General features: G+C 43.8%; 1 protein-coding gene across 1 annotated transcript; it reads right to left on the reverse strand.

Annotated features, from left to right (window-relative positions):
* Positions 1-759: 759 nt before the first annotated feature.
* YWHAG (tyrosine 3-monooxygenase/tryptophan 5-monooxygenase activation protein gamma) lies at positions 760-23128 on the reverse strand. Its single transcript, NM_174793.2, has 2 exons — positions 22863-23128; positions 760-1911 (listed from the first exon to the last, which is right to left on the reverse strand). Exons 1-2 carry the CDS (start codon positions 22947-22949, stop codon positions 1255-1257), a joined length of 744 nt encoding a protein of 247 aa, NP_777218.2. The 5' UTR covers positions 22950-23128; the 3' UTR covers positions 760-1254.
* Positions 23129-24095: the final 967 nt, after the last annotated feature.

Raw genomic sequence — 24095 nt, forward strand, 5'->3', positions numbered from 1 at the left:
AGTTGAGGATTTATTATCTGATAATGATGCTATTTTCCTACAACAATTCTTTGGGGAAGGAGTGTTTTCACGGAGGAAAAACAGATACACGAGGTTCCCAAAACTGGACAGAATGTTCATGGAGAGAGCTCTTCCTTCAGGATTTTTCTACCAGTAAGCTCCTAGCACCTGAATTTTCACACACTGCACCACGAACCTTCTCAAAATGACCGCCAGCTTCTACAACCCAACAGCTTTTCAACCCATCCGTGTGCATGCTGTGGGAACGAGGTACAATGAGGAAGACCCAAGAGAGGAGACAGACGGCAGTGCCACCCGAGGAAGCTGTGGCAACTGAAAAAAACCCAGCATTTCTCTGGAAATATCAGCATGATAAATGACATACAGACCTGAATTTTCTCTAGTTTTGTGGTGTTCAATGCTTCTATTAAAGTGATTAATCGTTTGTTGTGGTGGATTTAAGAAGAAAGAAGGACAAAAATCCCACAGCCACCTGCCAAGCACCTATTAACCAAAACCTAACAAGTAGTTCTGATTCTCCTCAGGCAAGCCTGTTGGCCTAGGAGACAGAGAACAGCAAAACCGACCTGGATAAGGCTGAACAAGGATGTTAAGAGCCAAAATAAAGAAAAACACACAATCAATGGCTTGATGTTAACATATGGCTGTAATGTAGAAATACTGTAAACTGCAATTTAGTGTTAATACTGTCAACTAATCTGAAAACTGGCATGGCCTAAACCATAAACAGACCTTACGTTCTATCAGCTTGGGATTTAATATTCCATGTCTGCTAAGAGTACACCCTGAAAAACAAAATGCACAGCTAAAACAGATGAGCTAGGAAGTACCCAAAACTTAAAAGACGAGAGCATATGTACATAAAAATCCTTACTGGAACCACAGAACTTACTGAATGAGGGCCATTCCATTTTAAGTTTTCTTTTCATCTTAAAACCCTATTTTCTAGCAATAAGTTAAATTAAAGACAGCTCCACTTGCATTAATCTACAGAACAGTCCATGTGCCAGTGTGAGGCTGCTATTCCAAAACCAGCACAGCTAGCCTGACTTTCCACTAGTGGTATTTTGGCAAAAATGTCAAAAGAGGCGATCAAAGACAGGACAGGTCGTGGGTTTCTCCCTAGGAAGGTCATCCCTCCCTTTCCCTCCCCCACCCGACCCCCGACTCATGGGAAAAAAATAAAGACTGCAGTAGTAGCATCAGCGTGCGCTGCCAGTCCACCTGGGGGCCTTAATTGTTGCCTTCGCCGCCGTCGTCGTCTTGCTGGTCGCTCGTCCAGAGCGTGAGGTTGTCACGGAGCAGCTGCATGATCAGCGTGGAGTCCTTGTAGGAGTCCTCGTTGAGGGTGTCAAGCTCGGCGATGGCATCGTCGAAGGCGGTCTTGGCCAAGTGGCAGGCTTGCTCCGGGGCGTTCTGGATCTCGTAGTAGAAGACGGAGTAGTTAAGGGCCAGGCCTAATCTAATGGGGTGAGTGGGCTGCATGTGCTCCTTGCTGATCTCGTGGGCTTCGCTGTAGGCCTTCTCAGATGACTCCACGACGGTCGCCCTCTTCTCGCCGGTGGCGACTTCGGCCAGGTAGCGGTAATAGTCCCCTTTCATCTTCAGGTAAAACACTTTGCTCTCATACTGGGTCTCGCTGCAATTCTTGATCAGGTAGTTATCCAGCAGGCTCAGCACATCCTGACATACGGCCTCCAACTCCTTCTCTATTTTTTCACGGTAAGCACGGACCATCTCTATTTTCTTCTCGTTACCGTCGGCAGATGTCTTCTGCTCGATGCTACTGATAACCCTCCAGGAAGAACGGCGTGCCCCGACTACATTCTTGTAGGCCACAGAGAGAAGGTTTCTTTCTTCATTGGACAGTGGCTCATTCAGCTCCGTCACCTATTGAAGAGGAAAGAAGAAAGAGTTGTTATGGTACAGGTGATGGCAAGTTGGGCTAACCCTATCTTTCATGCTACTAAAACACAAAGATGGATCAGCTGATTAAAGTCATCAACACACAGACTTTAGGCTGTGTGAGTACATGGGAGGGAGATGGAGAGGGAATGAGCAGCAAGAAGGGGAGAAACCGCAGCTGGCTCAATGGTGCATGAACCCCCGCCTCCTCCCTAGAGGACACACGTGCTCAGCTGTTTCCGGTAAGAACTCTCAAAGTCTAACGCTTAGATGAAAAGCCAAATTTTGATCTAAATTACAAACATCAACAGTTCTCTTGAGCAGCATTACATACACACCAATGCCAAGGATTTTAATTAGAGGTGCCTTTTATACCTCATCAGTTTGTTTGTTTGAAACAGAAACCAGAATGACAGCTTCCTCCTACTCTTGCCCTGTCTGGCAAACATGAGTCCCATTTCTTTTGGGTGAGGGTATCTTGCATACTTGGTGAGAATAGAGTCACCGTCAACTTGACTTTGAGAAATACGCTTTCTCTGCTCTTAAGAAGATATAAATTCCAGGCACGGGGCTGATTCTATCACTGAGGTATTAGCAACTTGGGGAACACGTGTTTTAGTGTTTGGATACAATTAGCAACAAGATGAAGAGAGGAGCAAAGCACTTCTGAGCTGAGGTGGCCAACAGGAATTAATGTTTCTTTCAATCATGCATTTCTAAAGGGTCTCCATCATCCCAAACACCAAGAGCCTTGAGCAAACCAAAGCGACAGCACATCTATGTTGCATATTTTTATGACTACCAAACAACTGCATGTAATCAAGAAATTAGATCAAATGACTAAAATTACATTTTCTTATTATATTACCTGATTTCTGTGATGTCAGAGCCATACACTTTAGGCTCTTGTTGCTCTTCCCTGTTTTTCCTCCCTCTTCTGAGGTCACACTTTTACTTGTCTGGTTGACTACCACATCCAAACCGGTACATACACAGTCACCGGCAGTATCAGAAAGCCCAGACCATGAGCTCTTTCCTCAGATTTTCAACAGAGATGTTTCCCTGCCTTCATCCTCTCAGGTACCTGCACTCTAGTGGTAACCTACTAATTGCAAGCAGCTTCTGCTCTTTGTTCTACTTCTGCTTTGTTCTGCCTTTGCCTAGAGCATTTACCAGTGTTCCTGCCTGGAAAATACTTACACAAGAACCAGGTTCTATCTTCTGTGAAATCCTGCCCACTCCACTCCTCCCACCCCCAGTTAAACTGGCTACTCTCTGTTCACCGTGCAGATTACAGCATCCTCGTAATGTTCTATTACTGCCAGATATGAAAGGTGGTGGGACACAGTCCAAAAAGATATGCTGTGCTGGGATTCCAGGAGACTTTACTTGTGTATGGATCACTTACATGGGGTATACATATCCCTCTTTTATAAAGGAAGGAGTCGAGTGGGAGATGGTTACACTTAATGAAATTGGTTATGTGACTGAAATAGTTCCTCTCAGAATTAAGGCTTCCCTGGTGGCTCAGACAGTAAAGAATCTGCCTGCAATGCAGGAGACCCAGGTTCAATCCCAGGATCAGGAAGATCCCCTAGAGATAGAAAAGGCAACCCGCTCCACTATTCTTGCCCGGGAAATCCCATAGACAGAGGAGCCTGGAGGGCTACCATCCATGGGGTCACAAAGAGTTGGACATGACTGGGCAACTAACACACTCTCTCAGAATTAAATCAGAATGTAAACCAGACTTAGAGGTTTATATGCTTTGCTTACTAATTCTCACAACATCTGGCCAATAATACATACTCAACTTCTTTCTAAACTTAGGGTTTTCTTATGTTACCTTTTTATTACGCCTTACTGATTCCCCACTCTAATGTGAAGCACAAATAGCTCTAGCAGAGGTGGCCGAGGGGAAACAGATGCACACTGGGGGACGAGGTTTCGGTACCTCAGCAGTGAAAGTGCGGTGTCCTAACTACTGGGCAGCCAGGGACAATGTCCTGCACTTTAGCTTTCCGTGTAGGAAGGCTCTGCATTTCTTGTGTCATCCAGCCTGTCTTCCCGAATCAAGTCTCGCTTCTCTGCTCCAGGTGGTTCTCCAGTCCTTAGCTCCCTATATCACTTCCTTTCCGTGAACTTTAGTATCACATAGCCTGGAATAACTCCCCAGACTAGCGTTCCAACAGGCTGCAGCCTCTGTAGGCCTGAGCCCTGTACACCACAGGCCACCCGCCCATAGTCACTGAATGTGCAGATACTGAAGACTAGCCGCCTCTGGTGTAACCTGAGAACTGTCTCCCATGCAAGAAGCCCCAGTACCTAAGGCCACTGGGGTCGGCTTCAGGCCTTTCCCCTAAATCATGCCGTCCTTATTTCAAGAGGCAGGGACTATTTAAAGTCCCAGTGACCTCAGCAGCTCTCTATACTGTTACGTCTTCCACTGCGGGGCTGCAGAGCCCAAAGCTGGCCATTTGCACTTATGTAATGCTTGTCCAGTTGCCTCAGACAAACTGGACATGAAGATTATGAAATGCCAACATCACCTTTAGATACAGTAACTCAACCACATTTGGAACATACCCAGATGTTCTCTGCTACTGCAAAACTAAGTTAGAGGGGAAAACCTTTAACACTTAAAAAAAAAAGTCTGCTCAAAGGCACTAAGATGTCTCTAAAAACCTTAAATCAGGGTTGTTTTTTTTTTTTAAATCCTTAAGATCAAAATGACTTGTATGAGAGGTAATCTGTGGTTTCTAATTAAAATAGAGATCCCAACCATACTAGTTTCAAAAGTCAAGATAACTTTTAAGGTCAAATAAATTATTCACATAGTGTCCTAAAAAGGTTTAACCTAGATAGAATGAGTATTCAGTGTGGGAGGGTGTGAGATGTGCATCATTTGGAAAGGAAGGTAGTGTTTTTCAAAACAGCCACTGAACTGTCTCTAAGAACAGACCATTTGCATATATGGTTCCCCAAGCATGCTGTCATGGCTACTGGAAAACGTGGCAAATTCTCCAGTTTTACATTCTGTTTAAAAATAAAATTAAGGTTTCTCTTTTCAACTCCTATGATACTAGCTCAAGTTCAAATTTCTTTAGTGAGTTAAAGACAGCTTTTAGCAGAAAGGTTAGAAAAATCTGTTATTCGCACCAACAGTTTAAGAAACAGAACGCCCCAAATCCTAGCTGCTAAGGCATTGAGACATTAATTAGCGTCAACTGTTCTCCCCTAACAGTTTATGAGGGGAGAAACCTTCTCTCCCTAAGATTAGCCACTCTTGAGATTCTTGGAATGTTACTTAGATGACTTTCTGACCCCTGTGGTCTTGGAGCACCAACTCATTCACAATTCTTCAACTTATCTATTGAGAACCTTAAACTGTAATGAATGCAACTTGGAATGTTTAAACTCCTTAAGTAATAACTTCAATTAAGCTTACTTTACTTAAAATACGAAAAAAAAAAAAAGGATTCCTAAAGCAGCGAAACTATTCTGCATGATATTAATACTCCAATGGCCGCACACTTGTAAAAAAATGCCCAGACAGTGCTAACACCAAGACTAAGCCTCAATGGAAACCATGGGTGGTCTGGGCAGTAATGATGAGTCAGTGCAGGCCCACGAATGGTAACAAATGCATTCCTCTGGGATGCTGACAGTTGGGGAGGGCTGTGCATGGAGGGAGGGGGCAAGGGGCATATGGGATCTCTGTGCCTTCCTCTGTGACCCCAAAACTGCTTTAAAAAAGTCTATTAAAAATATATATATATATTTGCAGACACCAGGTATAACATTTGGCCCCCTCAAGCATTTTTGGTCCTCCTGCGTTTGGAGTGCTATCACCTCAAAGGGCCAAGAGGCTATGAAAAGGGTAGATGAACACGCTACACCAAAAATAAAAGAAAAACACGAGAAGACACAAGACGAGCATCGGTGTCCATGTTATCTATATTCTGAGCACAGGGAAAAATAACCCACTGCAAGGAAATGTGACACTGCTGTTTGCATACAGTTAACCATATATTCTAGAGACGATCTGGTGGTTTAGTCACTAAGTCATGTCTGACTCTTGCGACCCCATGGAGTGTAGCCCGCCAGGCTCCTCTGTCTGCGGGATTTTCCAGGCAAAAATACTGGAGTGGATTGCCATGCCCTCCTCCAGGGGATCTTCCCGACCCAGGAATAGAACACCAGTCTCCTGCACTGCAGGCAGATTCTTTATGGACTGAGCTATGAGGGAAGCCCAGAGACGACCTACTAAATATCAAATTAAAATTTCTGAAAACAATCTGAAGTTCATGTCATGCATATCCGGACAAGACGCCTTCAACTTAAAGTACAGTGTGTGCAAAAAAAGAGTTAACACAACAGGCTTGAGATTGCTATCTTTAGAAAGGTCTGCTTGCGAAGCTGACCCTTGGCTAGCATTTGAGAACTAGGATTCTGGAAGGGTTCCCACTAGCCCCGATTAAGAATGGCCCATTGGCCCTAAAAAGTTTGTCCAAACAATGTGTTCCTTCCAGAAGTCTTGAATTTGGTATGTGCGAGGCACAAAGTGCTCCTCGAACACGCCTCAGAAAGACCTCTGGGAACTGAGTCTCTAATGAGCTTCCTTCCCAGCAGACATTTCACACACAGTCCACCTGAGTCTCCAGAGAGAGGAGACTCTTAGACCTGGCCTACTCTGATCTTCACCCCAAGGACCTTTCCTCTTTGCTGATTTAGCTTTGCATCCTTCCACTGTAATACATCATAGTCAAGAGTATGGCTCTGGACTTCCCTGGCAGTCCAGTGGTTAAGAATCTGCCCTGCAATGCAGGAGACTTGGGTTCAAATCCTAGTTGGGGAACTAAGATCCCACACGCTAAGGAGCAACTAAGCCCGTTCGCCACTAGAGAATCTGTGCACCACAATTAAAGATCCTGCGTGACCAAAGATCCTGCGTGCTTCAACTAAGACCAGACACAGCCAAATAAATAAATAATTAAAAAAAAAAAAAAGTATGGCTCTATATGCTGAGTCCTGGCAAACCACTGAACAGGGAGGGAGCCTTAGGGACGTCAATTACCTATTCATTCTGGGAAACTCGATAACATGTCACGTAAGGTCTGATGACAAGAAAAATACAGTTAAAGGCCACCGCTTACCAGATAAGTCACCAAGCATTCACCAAACACCTAGCGTGCGTCACATCATACCTCACTGTACCAAAGACAGAACATTTGTGAGATGCCCTCAAGGTGCTAGTTCATGAGGAGGAAACACAAATGTATTCACGTTAGATCACCAGTCACAGAGACTCTCAAGGCAGCCAAGTCTGCCTGGGAATCTCATTCGTTAGGCTTTTAAAAGGCAGCAGCAATGATCTTGGATAAAAATTGTGCTGCAGGGAAACATTCCAGGAAGAGGAACGTCCCAGAAGAGTCAGGGAACTTCCACGGCATATTCAGGGTTGAGCTCAAGGCCTCAGCGATGAGGGGAGCTGCCGGAGAACCTGCGCTTTTCTGACAGCTGTCAGGTACCGTGTTCTTCTCGCAACTACCCCGACATGGTGGACCTTATACTCGACAGGTGTGCTGCAGAGCAATGAATAGACTTTCCCCTCAAAATCAGCCCACTGACAGACAGCAGGGCAGGGACACGAACTCAAGTCCTCTGGTTTCAGATCCCAAGTCTCTGATGATGTAAACCCTGCAACGTATCACAGAAAGAAACAGTTTCTCCAACACAGGCAACACCTTGTTTCACTGCACTTCACAGTACTGGGGCTTGGAGACTGACGGTTTGGGGCAGCCGTGTTTTGCCAGACTGATGGCTAGCAACTTTTAACGATAAAGTACTTTTTTAATAACAAGAACCTACTGTACAGCACAGGGAACTATACTCAGTATCTTATAATAACCTGTAATGGAAAAGAATCTGAAAAACATACATACATATGTACATATATATATATCTTATAATAACACCTGTAATGGAAAAGAATCTAAAATATATATATATAAAAAAAACTGAATCACTTTGCTATACTCTTGAAACTAACACAAAACTGTAAATTAACTATACTTCAGTAAAAAAGATGTACTTTAAGACATGCTACTGCTGGGAATTCCCCTGGCGGTTCAGTGGTTAGGACTCCATGCTTTTACCAATAAGGCCCAGGTTTGATCCAACTAAGATTCCACAAGCCGCACAGTGTGACCAAAGACCAAAAAAAACACCAAAAACCTCACCCAGTTGCTAAAACGAATTTAAAACCAATGGGTAATAGAAAAGTGAGCAAAAGGAATTGAAAAAAAGGAAAAAATTATATACATAGTTATATATCTATAACTCAAAGTCATTCATTTTATAAATGTTAAGTTTTCTCCAATCAGACTGGCAAAACTTAAACATTTTGATGACTGACTGTGAAGGCCGACAGTGCGGATAAACAGGCACCACCACCATCCATTGTTGGACATCACAGATTAGTACGAACTTCAGGGAGGGCAATTTGGAACAACTATCAAAATTAAATACTAAAAAACCTGACTCTGCCATTCCATTTCTAGAAACGGATTCACTGTGTCATTTCTAACAGTTAAACTCTGGAACCACCTAAATGGTGGTCAACGGGAGTCTGGTTTATGAACATCCATACAAGGGAATTCTAGGCAGTCATTTTAAAAGTATTGGTATATTCTCACTGTATCTCTAGAAATGTTTCTAGATATTTCTGTATCGCTGAAAACAGAGTGGCTGAGAGGCAGTCAAGGTTGATGAGGTTGAATTTTTGACCTGCTACCAGTAGTACCTATTCAAACAAAACCTCTCCATAATTTACTCAGTTAATCACATCCACCAAACTTTTTCGAACCAAGTTTAAAAAAAAAAAAAACAACCTTAAAGCCAGTAGTTTTATATGAGCAAGTTTACTAATGTAATAAATGACTAACTCAAGCCCACATCTGCTGCTTTGCACTCACCACCTCACTTCTACCAAGAATACCTTTAAAAATAAACTTAGTTGCATAAAAATCTTTCATTATATCTTTACACAGATTAGGACTGATATATAGTACTATATATACCACAGATTTTCAGCCCTGTTTCATTGAACTAATTACTAATTTAATTCTAATATTTTCCCAGTTTATTCACTACTAATCTTATGATTCCCAAATACCACTGATTCAAGGATATCTGCTGCAAAAACAAGGACAGTATTATTAATGCTATAATATGCATCTTCGTTTCGTTCTGAGTTTAATACAATACTTCCAGGGTTTCATTCTTAAATCCCGACTCTTTGTTTAAAAGATATTTAAGAAATACTCATATATTCTGTATTTTTCTAAATAACTTTTGTAGTATCAGAAATGAGTTCTTTGACCAAAATTATAATTCCTCTTTGGTCCTTCATATAACTCTTTATGATTCAGTATTGTTATTTCCATTTTAAAGAGTAGAAAATTAAGGCTCAGAGCCAAAGAGTGGAACCCAAGTCTCATGGCTTAAAATCCCATATGCTTTCCACTGTATGACCAGTTCTTAACCTAGGAGGAGCTTCTTGTAAATACTCTCCTTAGCAGCCCTAACCCTCAAAGACTCAGTACTGCATGGGATCCATACACGTCTTTCTCCAGGTGAAGAACTGCAGGTCAACGTTCCTCAGAATGTTGAGTTATCGACTCATTCATTCCACTCCTGGGACTGCTAAGTCTCTTCAGTCGTGTCCAACTCTGTGTGACCCCATAAGACGGCAGCCCACCAGGCTCCCCCGTCCCTGGGATTCTCCAGGCAAGAACACTGGAGTGGGTAGCCATTTCCTTCTCCAATGCATGAAAGTGAAAAGTGAAAGTGAAGTTGCTCAGTCGTGTCTGACTCTTCTTGACCCCATGGACTGCAGCCCACCAGGCTCCTCCGTCCATCTTTTTTCAGACAAAAGTACTGGAGTGGGGTGCCATCACCTTCTCCCCATTCCACTCCTAGGGATACACAAAAGAAATGTGCCAAGGTAGAAAAAACCCTGCTCCAAGTCACCAACACCCAGACCCAGGTCTCATAGTCTTCCTCATACTACACACTCCTCTGCTCTCATGTTTTTCCTACCACCCAAAAAGCACTTCCAGAACTCATGAAGAAAAATTTTCTGTAAGTCATCCTTTAAGCCCTAATTCAAATATTGCACTTATTTCCTGAAGCCTGAAAAATTCGCAGGCAGAACCAATTACTGTTTACTCTAAGTTTCACCATGCACTTGTTACACTGCTTATTTCTCATGCCTCAGGGTGTAACCCTGTACCTTTTTTCCTCCTCAAAAGATTAAAGTCCTTAAGAGCAGGCAGCACACTGCACTCGTCAATGAATCACCACACAACCTAGTCACTTCCCAATGTTTGCTAAGTGACATGAATCTCACAGGATATATCCAGCCCAGACTAACTGCATAAATGGCCCACAGAACTCCTTCCAACTGTGTGTATGCGTGTGCGCTTAGTTGCTCTGTCGTGGCCGACTCTTTGCGACCCCATGGACTGCAGCCTGCCAGGCTCCTCTGTCCATGGGGATTCTCCAGGCAAGAATACTGGAGTGGGTTGCCATGCCCTCCTCCAGGGGATCTTCCCACCCTAGGGATTGAACCCAGGGCTGCCGCACTGCAGATGGATTCTTTATCGTCTGAGCCACCAGGGAAGCCCAACTCCGTGTATAACCTCTTCCTTTTAAGTATGACTCTGAGGCTCCTTCCATCAAGAACAAGCATGTACTTCACCTCTGTCATCTGAATTTGATCGTGCGACTTGGTCAACGGAGCATTAGCAAGTATGAGGCAAGCAAAGGCCCAAAAAGTGCTTGTGAATCGGGGCTTGCTGCCGGGAACCAGGCCAAGGAAGCCTGGTTCACCTGGAGACGAGAGACCGTGTGAAGAGGCCTTAGCCTCTCCATAGTTCATCTGGCCCCCAAGGAGCCCCCAGCAGCCCCCAACTACCTGGCCAGTCCACAGAACTGAGACAAATAAGAAACATTTGTTTCAGGTAGTTTGATACAAACAAAAACTTAACTACTATTAAGCTGGCTATTGTTAGGTGCCACCAGCACCAAATACAAGAACAGTTGAATTTTAGGGTCAAGGTACAGGACTTGAAGCAAAAACAAGGCCACTTCATTAGCCCAGATTCCACCCATTGCTCCAGCCTGATCTCACTTTTCAACAACTGGGACATAAGCCAAAGCTCCGCAGCACGCCATTTAACCCCACACGTCAGGAAACAGATATGCTATGCTCCAGCACACCCTTGGCTAGCAGTCAAATAACCCTATTCTAAAAATTAGCTCAATCAAAATTAGCTTAACAGGTTTTTATATATATAAGCCCATACTGAGTCCCTCACAATCATCTCCTCTTTCTTGCCTTTTCTTTGCTTCTCAGATTTCTCCTGGAATCGATGTCATGTTCCCTTTCTTTGGGATTGTTGACTTGTGTCCAGACCTCTGGCCGGCCATGCCCTCAAATTAATTATAAACAACAGTTCGCTTTGATCTCATCAATTCTGACAACTTATCCTCAAACCACACCTTTGACCTCATTCACAACCATTCATTTTAAAATTGCTTTATACTGGATTATTGTTAACTCCCCATGTGTTAGTTGCAGCTATACAGCAAAGTGATCCAGTTGTACGTATACATATATCCATCCTTTTCACGTTCTTTTCCCAGAGCTTATTACAGAATACTGAGTTCCCTGTGCTACAGACTAGGTCCTTGTTGGTTATCTATTTTATATACAGCAGTGTGTATATGTCAATCCCAGACTCCTAAGTTACCCAACCCGCTACAACCACCACCGTTGAAATCCAACTCCTGGGAGTCTGCGGGCTGTCCAGTGATTAGGACTCAGAGCTTTCACTGCCCTGGCCTGGGTTTCAGTCCCTGGTCAAGGAACTGAGATCCTACAAGCCATGTGGCACAGCCAAAAATAAATAAGTAAGAAAATCAAACTCTTATCCTCCAATATTACCAGGCCTCACTCCCACCAACTAGATTTGCTCTTAAACAATCTCCTTTTTCTTTCAGCCCCTTCCCTTTAGGCTTTATTTCTTCCTTGTAAGGCAGATCCATCAAATTATTTCTGCATGAATATCAACTTTCCTAAGCCTCATCCTGCTGCTGCACCATCCCTAAATCCTCAATCAATACAACCACCCAGCCTGCTTTCTACTCTTACACCCAAAACAGAGGGGAGAGGAGAGGATGAAGAGAGACCAACAAAAAAAAGCCAGACTGTAGTCACTAGGAATTAAGGCTTTTCTTTAAACCTCAGGCTGGGCCCCTCTTTCCTGTACTTGCCCATTAACATGTAGTCCAAGTTCAGGTTTACAATAAGTAAACGATCCCTTTAAATTACATCTCCTACTTTCTGCAACATCAAGTTTCTGAAAACAAGTCTAACTTGTTACCATTTCTCCACCTTTCATTCACTCCTCAGCCCATTATTACTGTTACAACTGTCTTCCTACTTCACATATCCTGTGTTCTCCTGTCTTCATCTTAAATCTTGTTCCAGGCACCACAGAAGTGTGATTCCCTAGGGTTCACATTTTGACTCTGACTCTCCATTCTGCCTGGATGACCTTATTGTGCCTGGTTTTAACTAGCATGGATTCATAGGAGATACCCACTAGAATCTCAGTTCTATGAGGGCAGGGGATATTACATTCTCCAGGTCTGAGAGTAGTCTGGTCATTAGTGGTTCCTAAGTAATTTGTTTCCTTTATGAAGGAGTAATAAGTAACTCTGAGAGCTTAACCTGTGCCATGCACTCTTCTAAGGGCTTTTCCTGAGTTAACGTGTAGCCATGATGTCTCTACTGATTGCCACTTAAATGTTTCCTCAAATTCAGCATGACAGCAACTGACTTCATCTCTATCATTTCTCCTTCCTCGTCTTCCTATCTCCAGCCATCAAATTCTCTCTCATATCCGTCCTCACCGTCCCTGCCCTGGTCCTCATCCTTTTAGACTGCTGCTGCTAAGTCGCTTCAGTCGTGTCCGACTTTGTGCTACCCCATAGACGGCAGCCCGCCAGGCTCCCCCGTCCCTGGGATTCTCCAGGCAAGAATACTGGAGTGGGTTGCCATTTCCTTCTCCAATGCATGAAAGTGAAAGGTGAAAGCAAAGTCGCTCAGTTGTCTGTGGTTGCTCAGTGGTCTGCAGGCCGCCGGACTCCTCCATCCATGGGATTTTCTAGGCAAGAGTACTGGAGTGGGGTGCCATTGCCTTCTCTGCCTTTTAGACTAGACTCTGCAATTATTTATCAGTCTTGTCCCACTCTCCTCCTATTCAATTTCCACACTGCTGCCATGGCTCTCAACAAACCAAAAATGGGATGAGGATCCCTTTCTGCTGAAAATCCTTCAATGACTGTCCATAGCCTAAGAAAAATTCAAACTCTGTAAGGCCCTTCGTGAACTGGCCCCTCTCTGGCCTCATTTCCTAACATTCTCTCAGGGCAACCAAGAGTAAGGGTGTGAATCATGCAGCAGATTCAGCTGTCTGTACATTCTGAACCTGAACAATGCCAGGCCCTCTGCCTGAACACTCAGGCCTCCAGCCTTCTCCCCTCCACACCCCCACCACACCCCTACCTCTGCTATTGTTTCCAGGAAACCTCCCGACACCCAGGGTGACTTCAGTTGTCCTCGGACTCCACAGCACTGGGCTATCCTTCTCTTCCTGGGTGTTGAATATTCCCACCCACTGATGTTCAATAACCCCCCCTCACAGCTCTGTTTCCCCTGGGTGATTTCTGGATCAGTCCACTCTGGCAGTTCACTTCTCCCACTGCCTAGAGCACCTACAAAACATTCAAGTTAACATTCTTTTCTTCCTTTGATCTTCACTGAAACCCCCTAGAAATATATTTCCAAAAAAAACAAACCAACATGTTTCCACACTCCTGCTTGTGAATTCCACACAAGATAGTATTACTTTTGATGAACAAAAAAGTCACAGCTTCCTCCCATTTCTTTCAAGTGAGGAATACTCTTGCATTCAGCCTAAGCGGCATCCTTTACTTCTGGGCAATATCTGTAAGATTCCAATGGCAAAACCATGGTACTTATCTCCTTATGCCAAAAATTACAAGTTCTCCTTCGGTAAATGATACTTAAAACATACCAAGATCATGGGACCAAATATTTTCTAAAAGAAACCAGGTTACATTCATATGCAGTCTTAGGGCTCAAATTTATTTATGATAAATACACTCACATTTATCTTAGTGATGTCCTAAAGAAGTTTGTTCTGTATTTAAAATCTACACTAAACAACAACCCTCTCAGGGACAACTAAATGGAAAAGTATTAAATATACAACAGTTTGAAAGAATTTCAAAACTTCTGCAAACAATGGAACACTGACTAAAAATTAATGAAAACAGGTCATTGAGACAACAGCTAAAAGATCATCAGTCTCCATATACACACCTTACCTATGACTCTTTTTTGAAAACTAAAAAGCCTTTTAAAGAGGCTGAGATTCAGAGGGAAAAAAAAAAAAACAACTTTAAACTCAAGCCTTAAGCATATTAAACATTTATGCCTATAAAATGGGACCATCACTTTTATAAAACTGTTGTGAAATTAAATGTGGAAAAATACAGCCAAAGTGATAGTCAATGTTCAATTATATTGCAATATTTTTATTTAAGAGTGGGGGTAACTTAAAATATTTTTGTCTTCTCAAAAAGATCATTGTCAGTGCAGAAATCTACAGAACAGATGTGAAAAGTCACACCAAAAAGCACACTAGGTTTTCCACTGTGGACCAGATGCTTAGTTTAATGCACCAACACTTCAGGGTAATGCTATGCCGTAACAAATTATAGTACTCATGTGATTTTCACAACATATATAAACACCTGCTAAAAAACTGGTCTTAATCAGTCTTTATTAAAAAGTTTATTATGTGTATATACAGCCAGCCAGATTAGGAAGAGAAAAACATGACCAAAATGCAAGAGTACCATAAATCCAAAGAAAGAACAAGTGATAATATCTGTTTTGGGGGGAATCTATACGCTACACATAATTCTAAATAAGTAACACCAATAGAAATGTATTTTTTTTTTTTTAGAAATGTATTTTATGCAAGTTTTAAACTTCAATTTGTTACTACAGCTGCTTGAGATTTTTACCGTCTTGTTTTTTCTTCCTCAATAAATGAGTCTAGTTCCAAAAATCTAGCCTTTTTCTGCACGACTTTCAAATGGTAAAAAATAAAAAGGCAGTACACTCACCCATTATTACTGATGTCACTAAATTGGTCAACTCCATACTTCTGAGCATGGATTCGAATTCAGGATGTCTGGGCCCAGACGGCTAGTGTGTATACTTTTTGCTGCTGCTGCTAAGTTGCTTCAGTCGTGTCCGACTCTGTGCGACCCCACAGATGGCAGCCCGCCAGGCTCTCCTGCCCCTGGGATTCTCCAGGCAAGACACTGGAGTGGGCTGCCATTTCCTTCTCCAATGCATGAAAGTGAAAAGTGAAAGTGAAGTCGCTCAGTCGTGTCCGACCCTCAGCAACCCCATGGACCGCAGCTTTCCAGGCTCCTCCGTCCATGGGATTTTCCAGGCAAGAGTACTGGAGTGGGGTGCCATTGCCTCCTCCAATGTATACTATCTACCTACCTACTTTTACCTATTCACACATACAACCAGTAGTAGCTGACTTTAAGGCAAAAGTGATTTTTAAAAAGATGCTTGGCAAGCAACGAGATGGAACAAAAGTAAAACTTGTTTCCCCACATCATTCTCAACAAATCAACTGGGTTTTAGCACTCCTATCGAATTGGTGGGACTTCCCTGGTGGCTCAGTAAACAACCCGCCTGCTAATAATGCAGGAGACGCAGGGTTTGATCCCTGGGTCGGGAACATCCTCTGGAGGAGGGCATGGCAACCCACTCCAGTATTCTTGCCTGGGAAATCCCATGGACAGAGGAGCCTGGCAGGCTATGGTGCAAAACTCTATGGGTCGCCAAAGAGTTGGACACAACTTAGGGGCTAAACAACAATCAAATTGGTGATAATAGTCAGAACTGAGAAAAACTATCAGCCTCTCTTGTCCCCTTCCCAAAAAAGGCAATAGAAAAGAAGTCCTGTAATGAGAGAACCCTTCTGTAAACCTACAGCCACAGCATCCTCTTTCCCCCTCAAGACCCATCCGGCCTTTTTCTCCTCATGAGCAAAGGCTGATGGGAAGCAGTGAGTGCTCTGGATGTCAACCGAAGAGAAACACTCCTCTGAAAATCTAGGAAAAACTTCATCTGCCATCTGGATTAAATGCTTTAAGCAAGAAACTACACTCTGAGGTTGCCAAATTTGAATGTAAAGCGATCTTGCCGGTATCTGGAACATTTGTGGGAAATAAGGGGTAATTTTAGGTCAATAAAAAGCCATCATGAAAGATGGTAAATACCAAGGGAACCAGAGAGTAGTAAAGTATACAGATGGATGACTGGCCAATGTGCTGACAAATGGTGAAATTGGTTATATGGGGTTATATCATGCTATTTATCTTTATTTTGCATATAAAGTTCCCATACTAGTTTTTATTTTTTCAACTTCCTTTTTAAAGGCACTCATTCCATCCATCCTCACTAAAGCAGCAAAAGGGAGGCTTGCAGCACATAAGCTAGCAGTCAAGCTTTCCTGTTTCAACCATATTTTTTCTTTTTGGAGCCAAAAGGGCAATAGAATATCCTTGACCTTTGAACCATGGGTATGTAAACTCTGGCTCAACAATTACATCTTCCAAAACTTTTGAGATAAACACCACTACTGGTGACAGTTTCAAGTTCCTTAAAAATTCTCAGCTGTTCTTGCAACAATTCCACTTTTGGGTCTCTGTCCTAATATGCAATATGTGTTGAAAGCTTTAGCCACAAAGATACTCATGGCAATATCTATAAATTTGTAAACAGCTTAAATGCTAAACAAAAAATACTTAAAATTGACACATCCACAGGTCTCTTCAGCTACTGAAAATACTGATTAACAGAAGAAAATATCTTGAAACATCAAGGGAAAAATTCAAGGTACAAAATCCTGTAGAATGACATGATGGGAATATCCCTGGAATATGGATTATGGATACTTGTCATCCCTCCAAAAAATTTTCTAGTGTTCTGAAGGCCAGACATTTTGTCATCAGTTGTCAGTTTCAATGGTGACAGCCTTCCAACAACCAGACTCCCTTAGAAGATCAGAGCATGCCCAAATTCAAGCTGGACATACTCATCCTGCTGTCCTTGTCTCAGAATGCTATTCTGCTGTTCTTATCCTATCCTGGTTAATGTTCCTCATCCTCATGGATTGGGTCATTTTCAACCTACTTAAAAAAATAAAATAAAAAATCCAGGATCTGAACTCAACATCTGTTTTTATTACACAGATGTAGTGAGAGAGTCCAGAGATGAGTCATACGTGGATCGCGGAGTATGATTTGAAAAGAACATCTATCCGTGGGTCCAGCCATGCCAGACAGGCCCTCAGGTAAGAATGAATGTCCTGGCGGGAGTGTGGGATTGGTTTGCAAGTTTCCATGCCAGGCATCTGCTGCAAAGACACACTCATTCGCTACTTCACGTTAGACCCGCACAAAAGGAACACTGTGCTGAACTGAATGGCACTGGATTGCACCCATCAGTCGAAAAATTTTAAGCTGATTTTGACGTCCTTTAAGTACCTCGCTCATAGGCAACTTTTTTCCTAGATCTTGGTTAACTGAATATGGCAGCTTAAGTGTCGTATTAATAACTCCTTTCAGAAAGCTCAAGGGGTTTGAAATGATCTCTCTTCAAAACAAACCTGTGTTTTTCAAAGCGTTCCTCCTGTTACCTCTTAGGCTTCTCTCACTTCTCACACGGCCACAGCTGCTCTTCACACTCGGCCGTGGGGAGGGGGGAAGGGGATTCCTCCCGCGCTACCGTCATTCCACGTTCAGCTGCCCACCGCCGTCACTGTCACACGCCCAGCTCTGGCACCCTGCTTCTAGTAACAGAACTTTCAAGAGGGAAAAGCTGACACTACACCTGGATCCTGCTCACCAAGTCTGGCTTTACACCTCTCCAAAAATAAGACATTGCTACCAAGATTAAGACCAGTGAGTTTGCTTGGAATTTTTTTCATGTCTTATATGTAAGAACACTCTCATTTCTACCTACCTATTCACAACCCAACTAAAGCTATGCACCCCATTAACTGTTCAAATTAGGTAAAAGAAAAATCTACTTCTTGGGACACTCTTCTAAGTAATATGCTGACAAAAATTTGGTTTAGACTTATTCAGTTCTTTCAAAAGAGCGAGAGAAAAAGACTAGTCTTAAAAGATTTACAGATTTTTATTGTTTCTGCAAAATCATGGAACCAATCCAATGTAACCATTTATTTAAAATTAAAGCTGTCCTTTGGGAATTTTTGTTGATCGCTCTTCCTGTAACTATTTTTTCCCTCCTAAATTAGTAAAATCAAAATTTCAAGGATCTCTGCAAGTGCCAATCTAAAGTAAGATAACAGGGTTTGGTACTAAACCAAAACTAATACCTAAAAGGGAATCTGGGGAGGACAACAGAAAAATGGTTATGAGAGCAAAGGCAGCTCGCATTGGTAGACTTTATAACCTGGAAAGACAATGGGTGCCCCATAATCACAGTTGTTGAGTCTAACAAAAAGAGCTTAGAAAATAAGACAAAAGACAATGGCTTATATATGACTTTTTTCTCTATTAAATGTATATAGGGCCTTTGCCTACTTTTCTTCCTCATCTCATGGAATCTGGGAGGAATACAGAAATAATCAGATGCCCTGCCAGATAAAAGGGTTAGGGCTGATCATACCAGAGGCAAAACATTGCTCCTGACTGCCTCAGAAGCACCAAAACAATGTATTCAGCGTCTTATTTATGGGAAGCCCATGCGTGAACAGACTCTCAGAACTGCAGACTCTCAGCGCTGCAGAACCGCCGCCACACAGCAGGGCGAGCGTGTCTAACACAGTCAGTCTGTCTTGGGGTGGAGAATGAGTGATCATAAGAACACCAGCATAACTCCTATAATCTCCAAATAGTTAACAATAGTTTGCTCAGATTTCAGGTAAACTGTTCTTATTTGGGTGGGCATCACACAGTTTTTAAGCTCTGGAACTTTTAAAATGGAAATACGAACCAAGCCAAAAGAAGTCCCCCCTCCTTTTTTTTTTTTTTCCAGTTTAGGCTGAAAAGGTTCAGATGTTAGAAAACAAAGACAAAGGGATACTGATTACCACTGGCTGTGAGCACTTCATTACTGACACATTCCTGAATCAGTAATCCTGAATCAGTAATCATGTGCTGAAATCCAGCCAGCTATGGCCAACCACGGTCACTTTTTAAAAATATCATTTTTCCCTTTTCTAGAGTGCTACTGAATAGTACACTTGAAAATGGTTAGTTCATGCCCTGTGACTGTTACCTCAACAAAAAAGACTCAAATCATTTCCTCCACTCTTTTTAATAATTTAACTAGAGTTTGGTTTAATAAATAAATAAGGCTTCCTCCAAGTACCAAGGGATGAAATCCTCCCAGGGTCTGTAGTTAATCTAATGAGCTGTAATGAAGATACACATTCAGCAACATCTTTTATCTCGATTAAAAAAAAAACCCATATGAAATTGTTTAAATAATTAGAAAAGGCACTTAGTAGTCATTTCAGTTATTGGGAAGGTGAACATAAAAAGCCAACTGTTATCTGTATTCTTCCACTCCAAAGAGAACAATTGAAGCCACATGATTTCGATTATAATAATGGCTGGCAGAACTCCACAAAGAGTCTACAGAGGTGTCATTACTCCATTAGTGATAATGGCTATTGATCTAGCCTCCTGGAAGAGCTAGTAGAAAAAACAGAATATTTAACATAGTTTAAAAAAAAATTTTTTTTAAGTATATAGATTCTGCTAGGAATGCATTTTTACGTAACTAGGATAGCCTTTTGCCACTAATGCCCCCCTGCCGCCAACACACCATCAAATGTTTATCCCAGTAACTTCAACATTAGTTGCCTAGAACCTTTTCTCCCCACCCCCTCCCAAGGCAAATACCAGTAGCTCAAGAGGCTGTTAAAATCCAAAGGACAAGTCAGTATTGTCTAACAAGTAGGAAATATATAGGTGTTCGCTTCTTTTTAGATACAAGCCTACACATTTGTCTTAAAAGACTAAACTTCCTTCTTCCCTCTTTTTCAAAATACTCACGTATTTATTTCTATCTTGGTCGCACACCTATAACTATCACAGGTCCTGTTTATTACCTAGGGTACCTTCACTAGATAGGAATAAATTTCACCACTCTAGCATCTGGAGGAGTTAAACCTTAGAACTCACTTAAGTGGTAGGACTGAGTATTTTCTATCTTCCTGTGTTTTCCAAATTCTGTGGTGACTTATATAAACAAACAAACAAGTCTTATAGTTACCTTTTTAAAGCATCTACATTTTTTATTTAATCCTCACAACTTTTCAAGTAGGTGTTGACCCATTTTACAGATGAGAAAAGGAAGGTCAGACGTAAGACCAATTCCTCAAAATCACAGTGAACAGATTTGCTTTGAAAAACGTCTGCTTTATTTTATAAAACTGTTTTCTTTCCTCCATACTCCATTAAGGAGCATAAGCATGGCGAGAGAAGTTTTCCAAATCTCAAGCTGAAATGTCTGTAGCAGATTCTCATTCCCTAACGTTTATTGAAAATGCCCTAGTGGGAAGTCATAATCTTTTTTAAGGTTTCTATTAAAACCTGCCAAGTTAATAATTTGCAATAAACCCACATATACCCCTACACTATGAGTATAAAACATATTCTTGTTTTAAAAATTTCCATCTCTATCCCTTCAATGCCCAAGATTATTATTGAGATGAATGTTTAAAAACATGACTGTATCTTATAAACTTTCCCGAAAATTGGAAATAGGAAAGGTGAACAGGCATATCTACAGATCCCTGGTGTGTCTGTGTCAGGATAAAGGACATTCTTCTTTGGGGGACCAATTCTCATCTGGCGGAAGAGGAAGTGCTCAATTCCACCTGGCTTATCTGCTAACTTCTGCATTACCCTGGACAAATGCCATTTGCATACTCCCTACCAGCCCTGAGGTGCATTGCAGCCTCTGTGTCATTGTGTGTGACATCACTGGGTTGCTATGGATATAGGTGCGAGGTCACTCGCTTTCCTGTGAAACTAGAAATACGGAAAAATTAGAAGAGTCTAAATAACGTGAACTAAAGATATTGATATCCACTGAAGTGCAAATTATCATTTGCGCCTTATAAAGACAGCAACTGTGACAATATATTAATACAGCAGTACTCCCAATTTCAGAACCAATCCTCTTCCTTAATGAGATAAAAATCTTCTGTGTTAATGTAGCTGGTTTAAATGTAAAGGCATCAGCTTTGTCATCTCCTGTGAACCAGTAAAGTTATTCGAGAATTAATTAATCTGTAATGCCTATACTGTTTCATTAAAGGTTTCACGTGCAAGGTACACTCCTGTATCCGCTGCACACTGGAGATGCATTTTAAAACCTTTGTTACATAAGGCAGGAAGTTAGATATTAAAATAGTGAGAGACTGAAATCATTAGATGTATGTTTCATGTAGTAATGCTCAATACGTCCCCCTCCTCTAATATCAAACTGGTTGACCGCCCATCAGATAAATGTAACATTACTGACAAAATGGTGCAATACAGGCAGGAATCTGCAAAATGCGACAACTGGAGATCAGTATTCTCTTTTCATCAGCATTGAGGATGCGCTAGATTTTTTTTTTTTAAGCTTCAGATGTGTCTAACAAAACAAATTAAAAAAAAAAAGACTTTTTCCCCTTTAAAATAACTCCTCCCCAGCCTCCACCCAGTCTAGGCTCTCTGCAATATGACAAATGCAGAATCTTCTGGAATGACTTGATACTGCCTCCCACCACCGCTTTGTTTGCAATATCAGATTAGAGAGAATATTTTTTTCAACTTAAAGGAATTTCAACAGATGTGTGCCTGTATTTAAAAAAGAAACAGCATATGTCACAAATTGAACCAGTCGGCTAAATTCATAACCTTTATTTTAGAGACAATACCTACCCTTTCAATACGAGCACACTAAGAAAAAAATGGAGATGACATATCGAAAACAATCAATGAAAACGCTAGCGAGACAAACGTGCCCCCCCTTCCTAAAGGCAAGAAGAGGGCTTGCTTTGGGGAATGGAGAGAGGGGAGCCTTTTGTTAAGAAAAACGTGAGCAAGGAGGTTTCGATTTTGCACCATTGAGTCCAGATTTTCAGGAGAGCCTACATTTTTTCTCGAAGAGGCTTTAAAGGATCTGTCTGCAGAAGGCAGTGGGAACATTTGGGGAGTGGGGTGGGTGGCAGGGGGGAGTATTAGAAAACCCGGAGACCTGCTGAGTGAATGGGAAAGGCGCCGCCCAGACATCAGGGAGAAAAGAGGAACCGCATCCATGCGGTCCCCCGCCCCCACACGCCCAGGCTCTGGGAGGAGGGGAAAGTGGGGCACAAAGGATGCGCACGGCCCCCCGCTCAGGTCCCCAAGCCGACCCGAAGGCGCGGCGGCCGGAGACCCCGCTCCCGAGCCCAGCCCCGAAAAGACCCCGCCCCAACCCGGGCGCGCGGGGAGGGCCGAGGCGGCCGGGCCGCCGGCCCTGGGGGACGCTCGGGGAGAGGCCGCGTCACACACCTGGTCCTCAGTGTTCTCGGGACCCTCCCCGGTCCCCTCAGGGGCATCCAGAACTGCAGTCGCCGACGGGCGACTAGTCCCCGGGCAGAGCCCGTGAAGGCCCGCGTCCGCGAAGGGGCTGGGGCGAGGCGGAGGGGGAGGGGAGGGGAGGGGAAACTCACGTTCTTCATGGCCGCGGCCATGTCGTCGTAGCGCTCCGCCTGCTCCGCCAGCCGGGCTTTCTGCACCAGTTGCTCGCGGTCCACCATCTTCACGGGCTGAGTCGGGCCGGACGAGGATGATCCGGGGCGGCCTGGAAGGCTCGGAGGGCGGCTGCGGCGCGGCTGGAGCCCGTGTGCCGGAGGGACCGACCCACACGAGACGCGAGCGGCTCGAGGCGACGGGCGCGGAGGCTGCGACTCGAGCTGCGACCGCGGGACCGGGCGCGAGGCGGCTGCGGCGGCTGTGCGTGCCGCGGGCGGACAACCCCCTACGGCCCCGCCCACGCCGCGTGACGCAGCCGGCCCCGCCCACCAGCCCGCGCGCGGCCTCCGCCCCGGCCCCGCCCCGGCCCCTTCCGCTTCTCGGGTTTCCACTCCCCGGCTCAGCTTGCTACCGCCTCCTGGGTATCCCCTTCTTCGCTGGTGCCCCTCGACAAGCCCCGTGCTTCACTTCACCCGGCTCGCTGCGCCCTAGCTTCTCCAGACGATCCCCCACCCACCCTGGACCTGCAGACCCCAGCCCTGCCAGGCCACCCGACGCGTGGACCCCTGGGAGTTGTAGTTCACCCTGGGATGGGGTGATATGTTGGGGAGATCAAGGACAAAGGGGCGGTCAAGACTACATCTCCCAGTGGTCATAGCGGGCAGATGAAGGACGGTTGAGGAGGAGGTGTGGGGCGCGGGGGTGGGGGGGAGGTCTAATTCCGCGGCTACTGGGGACCCCTGGCGGGGACTTAAGGCTGCCCGAGTCCGAGCGAGTGCTGATTCACGGCCCCGCCCCATATTCTCCGGGAAATTACTGGGGGAGGGGGCCAGGACCTCAGCCCTGGACTTTGTTTCCGAGATAAAGCAGCAGGCCCCCGGGAGACTGGGAAGATGGGACGCATTCACTATTGATCCAAACTGGCTGGGTGGTACCCACCTCAGAGATGGTTGAATTAAGAGTCAAACCTTGGGGGGGACTGCCACCCTCCCCCACAAGGTTCCATCTCTCCTTCCCCGCCTCGAGGTTCTTGGACCTGACAGGTGGAAATGGTGGAAAGATAAATACTGGCCAGGCATTCTGGTTAATATAAGGAAAGGATGCAGCTGTTTGCAGCCTGACCCCTGGGGAGCCCTTTCTTCCTCTCCAGGGTGGAGCGTTAAAGATTCAATTCAGTTACCAGAGCCAATGAATGCTTACCATTGGGTTGT

This window comes from Bos taurus, chromosome 25, assembly GCF_002263795.3.
Source record: "Bos taurus isolate L1 Dominette 01449 registration number 42190680 breed Hereford chromosome 25, ARS-UCD2.0, whole genome shotgun sequence".
Taxonomy (NCBI): domain Eukaryota; kingdom Metazoa; phylum Chordata; class Mammalia; order Artiodactyla; family Bovidae; genus Bos; species Bos taurus.

Bases quoted from the DNA above. Each gene is read 5' to 3' on its own strand.
- YWHAG (NM_174793.2), bottom strand. From the start codon at position 22,949: ATGGTGGACCGCGAGCAACTGGTGCAGAAAGCCCGGCTGGCGGAGCAG. The intron at 1,912-22,862 runs GTGAGTTTCCCC...CCTCTTCAATAG, and splicing joins TGGCCGCGGCCATGAAGAAC to GTGACGGAGCTGAATGAGCC.